General features: G+C 41.7%; 2 protein-coding genes across 3 annotated transcripts; one reads left to right on the top strand and one right to left on the bottom strand.

Annotated features, from left to right (window-relative positions):
* Window positions 1–296: 296 nt before the first annotated feature.
* On the top strand, window positions 297–6,985 carry mthfsd (methenyltetrahydrofolate synthetase domain containing). Of its 2 annotated transcripts, none has more exons than XM_072465710.1 (8): window positions 297–484; window positions 560–663; window positions 981–1,094; window positions 2,115–2,228; window positions 2,332–2,422; window positions 3,326–3,438; window positions 3,554–3,679; window positions 5,883–6,985. In XM_072465710.1, the coding sequence occupies exons 1-8, from the start codon at window positions 349–351 to the stop codon at window positions 6,600–6,602; spliced, it is 1,518 nt and encodes a 505-aa protein (XP_072321811.1). In that variant the 5' UTR covers window positions 297–348; the 3' UTR covers window positions 6,603–6,985. The 2 variants fall into 2 exon arrangements, with proteins under 2 accessions (XP_072321811.1, XP_072321812.1); XM_072465711.1 differs by lacking the exon at window positions 981–1,094 and adding an exon at window positions 830–943.
* An 838-nt stretch (window positions 6,986–7,823) lies between these two features.
* foxf1 (forkhead box F1) lies at window positions 7,824–10,574 on the bottom strand. Its single transcript, XM_072465722.1, has 2 exons — window positions 9,342–10,574; window positions 7,824–8,719 (listed from the first exon to the last, which is right to left on the bottom strand). Exons 1-2 carry the CDS (start codon window positions 10,315–10,317, stop codon window positions 8,556–8,558), a joined length of 1,140 nt encoding a protein of 379 aa, XP_072321823.1. The 5' UTR covers window positions 10,318–10,574; the 3' UTR covers window positions 7,824–8,555.
* Between the last annotated feature and the right edge of the window lie 244 nt (window positions 10,575–10,818).

The raw sequence follows: 10,818 nt of genomic DNA, 5'->3' as shown, positions 1-10,818 counted from the left end.
GTATTAGACTAGAAATATAGTCCAATTGCAAGAATAAGCCTATTGTAGAAATGTAATATGACTAGATATGTATACAAAATAAGTCAAAGAAAAAATAAGTAATGTGACTTGTTCTATTCTATAGGCGAAGCACTCCCTCTAGTGGCTGATTCTGAAAACGTCCAATAGATGTTCACAAATCCGTGAGAAAACTGCATTTAATCTAATACCTCATTTTACTGCAACACAAATAGCCCAGATACACTGGGCATAATGTGTACTATCGGCCACTTATTTTATAGCAAATTTTTAAATAAGCATTTTAATTTCGCAGTCTGCGTATTTTGACCTGTCTGCGCTGCCGTAGTAATGACAAACATTGACAAGCAGCTGTTCTTCTCTTCTAAACTGCGCGCACGTGGAACACTTGAGTCCACAAAGCACACGCCACATTTGAAGAACGGGCCCTTCAGCGCGATGGAGCCGGTGATCCAGACACACACGGGTGAGGGCCACAGCCACACGACGGTTCACATTGTTCTGGCACTGCAATTACCAACATTGTTTTTTCCTCTCTCAGATGCAACAAAAGAAGATATTCGTCAAAGGGTTTGGCACTACATCGAAGAAAATAATCTGGCCAATTTCCCCAGACCCGTTTACAACAGAATACCAAATTTCAAGGTTTTCCATTTTAATTTTAGCGCATCACAATAATATAGTTTACAACGTGTGCACCTTTAGTCAAAGTTTTCTGAATTGTATCTCCTGTGAAATGTGCATTGTTTAAGCTGTGGTTGAAAAGTATTGCTGCTTAACACTTCTTGATGAACACTTCTTCATTAACCAGGGTTCAGTTCAGGCCTGCAATAAGCTCACGGTCCTGCAGGAGTTCAAGTCCAGCCGAACAGTCAAAGTGAACCCAGACAGACCTCAAGAACAGGCCAGGTTCCTTACTCTGGAAGTAAGTAACACATGTGTTTCTCTCTCTTTGTGATCAGGGAGCCTCCACAGCCTGTGCCAAAGTGTCTGAACTGCAGGCCTTCTCTGAGGCAGAGGAGGTAAAGGTGGACCCAGACAAACCTCTGGAGGAGGCCCGCCTGCTCATTCTGCAGGTAGCACCACCATGGAAGGACCCATGATAGTGTGCACTAGTGAACACAAATCTTATTAGTGCATTGTCAGTTCATTTTGTATTATTCCTTCTTTTAATATAATACTTGTGCTAAATATTTATCATAATTTATATCAGTTAATTCAGTTTGTTGGTTTAATTCTAAGCTATTTTTCAAAGCAGAGCCTCCAGAAGTTTGATTTGGCCTCTTTATTAACAGACTAATCTAGTGTCCTCCTTTGGGTTATTTAGATCTATCCTATCTATGTTTTAGTCTCATTTTGGACAATATTCAGCCCTAGTTTAAGCCTGAGTCTAGATCTGGTGGTACTCTAAAAGCCACATATTAGCTTAGGTGGTACTTTGTGTCAAAGTTTGAGAACCACTGATCTGAATGTTTTTTGGCCATCTGCCGCCATATTGGTTCTAGTTGCAATCGTAAACAGATGTAAACTAAGGAAACGTGCACTAACTGTCCAGATTATCAGTATTAAATCAGTTTCAGGGTGATTCTGAGCTCAGTTCTTACATTCTCTCTTTCCATTATAAATCCACAAAAATCCATGGAAAGGCCTTTTGATAGACCCAATATTTGTAAGTTTTAACTTTATTTGTCAAATTGTATTGTGTAAATTAGCCTAGATTTGGCTTTTAAAGTATGGTTGCTAGGTAACTGTTGGATTACCTCTCTTTATGTCACATCTGCCGCTCCTGTCCAACCAGGAAGTAATGCCATAAACATTGCTAAAATTGTTACACTAGGGAAAACTAAGAAATACCTTTTAGTAAAATCTTAAATATCATGATGTTCTCTACGTTTTTTTGTGAAATTAGTAGTCTAATCCATCATATGCACGTTTGCTTTTATGCTCTTACACTCAATGTGACGTTTGACATAAAAGGAGTAAAAGAGCCCATTTCCAGGTGAACAGTAATCTTGTCATTAGTTTATAAATTGCTACTGGCTTTACGTAATAACTATTAGCTGATTTTCTGGTCTTATTTCTACACTTTCTCTCAGGCACAGAAAACACTATTGGTCCCGACTCCTCGCTTGCGCACAGGCCTTTTCAACAAGATCACGCCTCCTGCAGAAGCCACCAAGAAGCTTCTCCGCATCTGCTCCAGTTCACAGGTGTGTCGTGTCAGAGCGCCACATTTATACCCGCTGTATGAATTGGACGTGCTATGTGGGGCATGAAATATGAATACTTCTACCTTTTTGATGTCTGTTGCAGGGCGTGAAGGACTTCAGTGTGCCTGTGGATCTGGATGCTAAGATGAAGGTAGACCTGGTGGTTGTTGGCTCCGTGGCAGTGTCTGAAACCGGTGAGCTAAAAACACTGTGGTCATAGTAACTTAATCTCTTTTTGGTATGACTTCTGACAGAATGTTTCTACTGTAACATGAAAGACACACGCACTATGTCAGCCAATCATTCTCTGTTAAAGGACAAAACATCCACACTTAACATTTGTCGTACTTTCAAGTCTATTAATGCTTGTGTATACTCCACATTTCCAATCAACTCAATAACGTGTGGGTTTCAGAACTAAAATGAAAAGCCTCGCAGCCTTTTATCAAACGCTCACTGTGTCCAAGACGAACCCACTATTTACATGTTTGGAAGCTCTATACCTTAATGGCTGTTTATTACACTAACAAATGACAAGAGGCAGAGAGTAAATGTCACGTTACGATAGTCTAGTAAGTTGTTAAATATGTTTACTGGCACAAGTTGCCTTCTGGAACAGCAGCAGACATAAGAGTAGGGGCTCAGTGTAATCAGAGCCACTGTGCTTGTTGTGGCTTTTGCTGCAGCCTGCTCTCTATTTAAAAAGCCTTTCTACTCAAGACATTTTGATCTGCAATCGTCAAATCCCGGGGATAACCGAGGCCGGAGTCTGGGGGGTGACTTGGAAATTCCTGGAATGAGATGCAATTCTAAGTTAGGGGTTCTTGGTTCAAATGCATTACCCTACTCGACTATTCACCAGTGCAAAGTACAATAACGCAGACTAAGACACTGTTGGTTCGACGTCGTACGACACGTGTCACCAGTGTCGAGGGGCAGAGTTGTGCCTTTCTGAGTCCGTAGTTGTAGCCGTATGATTTTTATGGTTTACATTGTTTACTCTACCTACAGATCTGATTAGAAACTCAATCACTCAGACCATTATGATTGACTTAGAGACTTAAAAAGGCATTTATTTACTCGTGTCTTAACCACAGGTCTCCGTATTGGTAAAGGAGAGGGATTTGCTGACATGGAATACGGCATGATGGCCTCAATGGGAGCAGTAAACGAGTCTACTGTAGTGGTCACTATCGTACACGACTGCCAGGTCAGTTTCATGTTTGGCTTGCGCATCTCTGTTTAGTGTGGAAAATTGACATCAACAAAACTTAGACCATTTATTTTGGATTGTTTGGATGTATTAATGACATGTCGATCTTCAGGTGGTGGAAATTCCAGAGAAACTCATGGAGAACCATGACCTGACGGTGGACTACATCCTCACACCCACCAGAGTTATAAAGACTGACTGTCAACTCCCCAAACCACATGGGATCATCTGGTCTAAGGTACTGTTTGTAAGGAAGCATCCAATGGGCAAATCTTATTAAATGTTATGAGAAGAATAGCAGGGGTCTATACCAGTGTTTATGGAGGCCTAACTGTGGGGCCCAATTTTTTTTTTCCCTCCTTGGACGTTTACCGTTATTTAGAACGGATCGGAACGGATTTAGAGGATCTCCATGGTTTAGTCTCATTTCAGACCATTGTTAGCCCTGGTGGTACTTGATGTGAACATTTTGGAGGGTGAATGTGCAGACCCAGGGACTGCCCTCTTTTGAACCCAGATGTCCTGCGTTGAGATGTCCCGCCCTTGTTCCTTGGCGCCCCTATATAATTAGATGAACATTTTTGTAGATTTATATCGGAAATACTCCCCCATCAAGAGTTTGTACAATTTTTATGTAATAAAATAATACTAACTCCCTATGCATTTCGGTGCATAGCGGTTTCTGAATAACATGGCTCTTACAAATATAGCAAGGATTCATCTGGCGTGAGACGGGTTTGATTGCAAAGCACTGAACTTAACCAAATTTACTGTTTAACACTTAATCCTACTCTAATTCTGAAAGAATATAATGTTAAAAATAAACATTTTCTTGGAAAATACGAAAAGCTCAAAGGTCCATTCTTGGAAAAAATGCTGAACTTTTTTGGGGCAAAAGTGAAGATTAATTCCCCCCAAATCCCCATGGCAGTAGGTCTTACTAAAGAGTCAATTATTTACATGTATTATTACTGAAAAGAAGTTGATATATAAAAATATTTACTAGTCATTCATTTATCCAGCTTTCACTATCCACCAATCAAAAGCCTGCAGAAAGTCTGCAGATGTTTACTATTGAAATTGTGTCAACTCACTGGTCTGCACATTATGAAACACTGCCCTCTATTGGCTACTGCCACAACCCTTCACAGATAACTGTTGCTTCACATAATCTAATCATTCTAAAGATCCAATATAATTGTATCCATATAAATATTCTAAGTTGTGTTGCATATTGGCTGCCTATATTTAATTTCTTTTAAATTTTATATTTATTTACACACTTAACATTTTATGGCAAAATCTCCATCTTGGAGGGGCACACTGGGGGGCACAGATTGGTTGAGTCTGTGCTGAGGGTGTATAGGAGCCCTGGAGCCACTGGTAGGTGAGCAGGCAGATCTTAAATATGATATTTGATAAAGTAAACTAATGCAATCCATACAATGAGTTTAATATTCAGGCACAACCAAAAATCAACTTCATCTCAACTCTTTCATTTAGTAACAAAGTTTAATGGTTCACTGACTGTACCAATTTTGAGAAATCTTGATGTTAATTTAGCAGAAACTACAAATTCCTCTGATGCAAAGCAGCCACACTGCAGCTCGTCATGTTCTAACGGACAAATTCAAACGTAGATTCTACACTTTTCTATAGTTTCTCTGTAGTTTCACTCAACTCGCAGATGCTGCAAAATATTTTTATGCCTCATTTTGAAATGAGACAAACAGATGTGAAAACTTTACAACTCATATTTACACACGTAAATTACTTTGGTTTGGGCGGTTAAAGATCGCCTCCATTAGGTTTACATTGACTGTATTTTAAGTACACATCAGTTGTAATAGTTATTTGCCTAATATTTACTCCTCCATAAGGGAACACGTATGCCCTACCATTCGTGTACCTCTGACACACAAAAGGACAACACTTTGATGCCATTTTTGGCTGACAGCCCATTTCATGGTTTTACCTTGGAAAAGGACAGAATATGATTTCTCATTCAAGACACTGCACGTGACTCTGAAATGAGTGTAAGTTATTGACAAACCTCATGTATGGATGCAAGCACTAGTTTCTTGAGACGTGTGGTAAACAGGACCCAGTGAACTGTCAGACAGGAAGGCCATGTCTGAGCATCAAAGGCTCCTCTGCCCAGTCAGAGAGGCTCTCAGGGGCAGGGGAGCGACAGGTCACTGCTCGAACAATAGTCCTGCATATCCTTTACACCACTGCTCACTATCAAAGGCTGCCAAAGTACTTGAAGACACAACAAATCAAAACAGGAGCCTTTATTTTTAACCTCAGGAAGTGAAATGTCCTGCTCTGTTTTAAAGATCTGCAGTTATGTTAATATTGTAGGAAGACAGGAGTTTTAAATATTCAGCTCTCTGTTATATTTGAGCACTTGTTTTTATGACTTTTTTTTTTGTGTGCAGTTGGACACGGAGAAGTTGGAAAAGATACCAATTCTAAAGAAGCTGCGTGCTCTTGAGGAGCAGACGGGGAAGGATGTCACTCTGGGGGAGGTGCCGGCTAAAGCTGAGCCCAGTCAGGCCAAGAACCAAACCACACGGAGGCCGAGACGGAACACACATAAAGATGTGGAGGAGGAACCCAAACAAGCCCCCAAACATGAGCAGGGAGCACTGCCTCAGCAAAGGAGCAGACAGCGAAGAGCAAGAAAAGAAAACAAAGAAGATGTCGCAGGCGTGAGTGCGGGAGAAGGCCCCAAAGCAAAAGGTGCAGGTACAGGGAAGGAAAAGGGTTCAGAAGAGTCCAGGGGCACCCACTCCTCCCGCCCAAAGATCCCAGACACAGTGACCAGCCTGTACCTCGGGGGCATCCCGCCTGAGCTGCGCGTGAGTGAGTTGAAGACTATGCTCAGAGAGAAGCAGGCTGTCCCACTGAGGCTCACCTGGCAAGGAGCTCAGCACAGGGCCTTCCTGGACTACACTGACCCCCAGGCAGCAGAGCAGGCCCTCGCGGCCCTACAGGACCTCTCTGTGAACGGGTGCGAGCTGCAGGTGGAGCTGGCCAAGAGCCAGAGAAAAACCAGGAGAGGACCACATCAGTCCAAACCAGCCCAACTGGAGACTCAAACTACAAACCCAGAAAAACAAGGCACCAACTCAAACGATGAAGAAAATTCACAGTGATATATTTAAAATTAAAAATGTATATCCTGCATTTTATGTTAAACAGACCATTTTATGTTAAACAAGACTGTTTGGTCTTTTCATTTCATTTATTGAACATTTAATGAACGTTCTCGTACAAACGTACATTATACTTTCTGTATATTGTATGTTTGTCAACTTAACCACAGGACAAGTTATAGAAAACTGTGATTACAGTAAAACATGTTATTTGCATAATTTTGGAGTGAGGAAAAAAATACAATATAAACCTAATATAGCTAATTTTTATAGTCCTTATAGACATTATACATCCTGCTCAAATGTATGATTTTAAATGTTCACTTTTGTAACCTACTTTTCTTTGGTCAACAAATGCTAAAAAAAATAAAAGAAACCTGAGTTTATAGAGAATAACATTCACCAATTGTCTGTGTCTTACCTTCTTGTTGCATTAAAACACTGGCTTTTTTCTGGAGAGCCAGCGCGCAGCCTGTCTGTCTGCATGCAGCAGGCCAGGGCTGGGTCTGGATCTGTCAGTGTGAGCCATGTTGTGGAACAGCTGTGGAGCGTCCCATGCCTCTGCAGCTCTCAAACTTGCTAATGTCCTGGGCTTGTTCTGATCAAGCTGCCCTTCTGCCTCAGTGGCATTTTACTGGAGTTCACGCCGTGGTCATGTCACTAAAGAGTAATGCAGAACACGCCGTAGGCACCAAGGGACCCAAGGAAGCATATACCCCAAAAGACACTCACAGAATCCCTTCACTCTCCCACATGCTGTCTATTTGCCCCATGGTCAATAAGACAAGAATTTGTTGATTATGAATTTCAGCCACACAAATAACTATTTTTAATGTTAAGGCACATTAACATACTATGATCAACACCTCCGAGGCAATACAAAATCAGTCAAATTAAAACAATGCATTGTTTTTTATTTTCTTCATTTGAGTGTTAGATTTTTTTTCATCTGCTTTTAACATAATTGTAAATGCTAATACATTATAATGTATGCTTTTATATCAGTTTAACTGTCTGTTTTAACTACTAAAAGTATTGTAACTATTTGTGTCGAACTTCATCCATTTTAGAAATTTTATTATGGTCTTGTAGGCCTCAATTTCTGAAATACACAGTAAAATGAAAGTTAATATTATCTACATACCATTAGCTTTATCGAAATTTTCGATAAAGTTAAATTAAACCTGCATTTTTTTTGCACAAAAACAAATTGCAATGATGTATTGGTGAATTTGGACTTCAACAGCCCAGTATATTTTTATTCTCAATGAATCATTTATAAAGCCTGGGTCCTTGCTTGGACCCCATCCTCTATATTCTAACATTACAGTGCTGCAAGGAATTGTTTTATAGACAACAGAATATTTACCACAAACAACAACAGTGCTTACAATATATACTTCATTTTCATTATAAACATTTTAGCGCGTTCTGACAAATATTGCCAATAAACCTTTGCCAATCTAATTAAAATTCGCAGGCCCAGAATAAATAATTCGCGCTCATGGGTTATTCAAAAAGTGCCTTCATAATCTGTACAGAGTCTGTGTGGACATACAAAGATATGTGACGTCCAAGTGTTAACTCCAGGAGAGTCTGCATTTGAAATGTTGACAAGAAAATAGCCAATAATAAAAAGAAAATAGGCATTTACAATTGTCCCAAAATGAAGATGAAGAGATGGTTTTCCACTCTGTAGGACTTGGTACCAAACAGCAGCAAGGAAAACAGTTTCTTCCGGCTGAGGTCAAGGATCATAACGATATTATTATTATTATTATTATTATTATTACTACTATCATCATCATCATATTATAACAACAACTTAATAACTGCGTCTATGTTTTGGCCGTGCGTAAAACCGTGTAGTCTTTACTCCACGGCCCGCCTTTCAGTGATTTCTTTCGTTGGTGAGAATTGGCCTATTTTACGGTTTCCACGTAGGCTACGTGATCACATAACGCACGGTTTGATGTCCTGGTAGGCGACCTGCTGATGGTGGTAGTACGAGCCGCTGCTCGGGGAGTGCATGGCCGAGGACGTCATGGCGTTAAAAGAGAAGACAAACTCCTTTCGGTCGCACATGCTGGGAGACTGGGAATGGTAACGGGGGATACCTGCAAAAAGACACAATCATGTTATTAAACAATATATCACTTTGTTGTAGGCCTTGGAAATTGAGTTGTCTAAATTTGTATTTAACTTTACTTGCATTTATTGCATCATACATTTTTTTTACTAAAGCCTACTAAATAATAAAAAGGACAATGAAGATTTTGGAAATGATTTTTGTTTGTAGATAGCCCCTCGTTTAGGTAGTAATAGACGATTTTCTTTTGACTATTATGGACATTTGTCCCTGTGTTATAACATTGGACAAATTTCTGAATTTTCCCCCTCAAAACTATTTATACTTTAAGTGCTTTTGCTCAGAAGCAATTTAGTCTGCCCTATTAAGATAGTGAACAGTGGGAGGCGGTGGGAGGCTCTAATTGACAGTGTCTTTAGTTGCACGCGAGTCCCGGAGGACTCCGGGCCTCAGGGCAAGGCAGAATCAAACTGCGCGCATGTTTTTCTTGTGCACAAAGACTGGCACAAACCCTACGGTCCATTATCCTTCTGTTTCAGTTCATCCTTTTAACTCTACCACTACTATTATTCATGTACTTAATTAAAAACAGTTTAGGCCAAAGTATTATAGCTAGGCCTATATGTAGTGTTGAAGTGTATAAGGCCTACCTTGCAAGTCTGTGCTGTGTCCATTCTGGTGCAGATACGGCTGCTCCAGGGAGTGTGTGGGGAGACTTGGCTGAAGTGGGTTCGTTCCCGGATTACATGGAGACAGCGGCTGTTGCTTTATGTACGAACCCCCGTTATTTAGAGAAGAGGGCGGCGTGGGGGCCCACGCTGATGCGGAGCTGGAATACACTGGGTGCGGCTCCATGATGCCTCCGCTCGTGAGCAAAGGAGATGCAGAGTTGTCGTGATGAGGGTATTCACTCCCCGTAGATCCCGGACAGTTCCCCATATAAGAATGTCCACTGTTGGTTGTCAAGTGCGACATGGAGTGACCGGACAGCGTCATGCCGTCCATGTTACCCGCCAAGTGCCCGTTCATCATGCCAATGCCACTGTCCAGTGACAGGCTATTGGGGGGACAGGACAGACCCCCGCCGCCGCTCTGGAAGTTGTATGACTCCGGGATGTGGTTGAAGCCCAGGCCGTTCATCATGCTGTACATGGGCTTCAGTGCCTGGCATTTACGCCTAAAGCCTCTGGGTCTTCTCCTAAAAGAGCCTTCTTCAAACATGAACTCACTGGCTGGGTCAATAGTCCAGTAGTGGCCTTTCCCTGGCCGGCCAAGCCCTTTGGGTAGCTTTATAAAGCATTCGTTCAGAGACAAGTTGTGACGCACGGAATTCTTCCATCCTTGGTATGAGCCTCGGAAAAACGGGAAACGGCTCTGTAGGAACTGATAGATTTCACTGAGTGTGAGGCGTTTGGTTGGAGAGCTTTGAATCGCCATTACGATCAACGCGATGTACGAATACGGAGGCTTCTCCGGTCGACGAATCCCTGCGTTCGTCTTTTTGGTTTTTGTGGTGGAGGACGCACTTTCCATAACCGCCGTTTGAGCGTGGTTTTTTTCAGGCACAGATATGGGGCTGCTCTGGGCAGGAGTCTGTGCTGAAGGCTGCTGAACCTCTGCCGTCATTAGAAAAGTTGGTGCACACGGAGAACAAAACGACTCCACTTCCACAGTCTGGATATTTAGAAGTTATTCAGGTCCAAGTAAGACTGTTCTTTAGTTTGACTCGAGTGACTGTCTCTAGAATCCCGACTTCTCTCTGAGCGAGTCCTGGGACCTCTTTCTGTGTCAAGTCCAAAAGTGAAAAAGAAGCAGAACAGGAGCCACTTTCCACTGCACCTATGATGTTGTCGTGCGTCCCACCAGCTCCGTTTTTACTTATCTGTTGCCATCAGCGCACTGGGAGCTGGAGTCTTGGCCGCCCTCTTGTTGGGACCCGCCCAATCCCCTCCTCCTCCTCCAGCGTGGGCTCTAGCGTGCGCCTCTGAACCTAAGCGCAGTTTTCAGCCAAATCCTTTTTTTCTAACCCCCATGTACTTAAAATTATTATCTGTTATCCAAGACACAATTCATTTCGAAGGTACACTATACTAAGGTATGACAATGCTTGTCTTACATCAGGCTTTT

Source organism: Eucyclogobius newberryi, unplaced genomic scaffold (genome assembly GCF_026437365.1).
Source record: "Eucyclogobius newberryi isolate DKJ021-1_F unplaced genomic scaffold, fEucNew1.0.hap1 SCAF_5, whole genome shotgun sequence".
Taxonomy (NCBI): Eukaryota; Metazoa; Chordata; class Actinopteri; order Gobiiformes; family Gobiidae; genus Eucyclogobius; species Eucyclogobius newberryi.
The sequence above is the reverse complement of the archived record's forward strand: the minus strand, read 5'-3'. Positions and strand labels throughout refer to the sequence as shown.

What these genes read in the sequence shown, in the direction of transcription:
- mthfsd (XM_072465710.1), top strand. Translation starts at nt 349, where the DNA reads ATGACAAACATTGACAAGCAGCTGTTCTTCTCTTCTAAACTGCGCGCA. An exon ending in GGTGATCCAGACACACACGG is followed by an intron (nt 485 to 559) that starts GTGAGGGCCACA and finishes TTCCTCTCTCAG; the next exon opens with ATGCAACAAAAGAAGATATT. An exon ending in CCCGCCTGCTCATTCTGCAG is followed by an intron (nt 1,095 to 2,114) that starts GTAGCACCACCA and finishes ACTTTCTCTCAG; the next exon opens with GCACAGAAAACACTATTGGT.
- foxf1 (XM_072465722.1), bottom strand. Translation starts at nt 10,317, where the DNA reads ATGACGGCAGAGGTTCAGCAGCCTTCAGCACAGACTCCTGCCCAGAGC. An exon ending in ACACAGCACAGACTTGCAAG is followed by an intron (nt 8,720 to 9,341) that starts GTAGGCCTTATA and finishes GTCTTTTTGCAG; the next exon opens with GTATCCCCCGTTACCATTCC.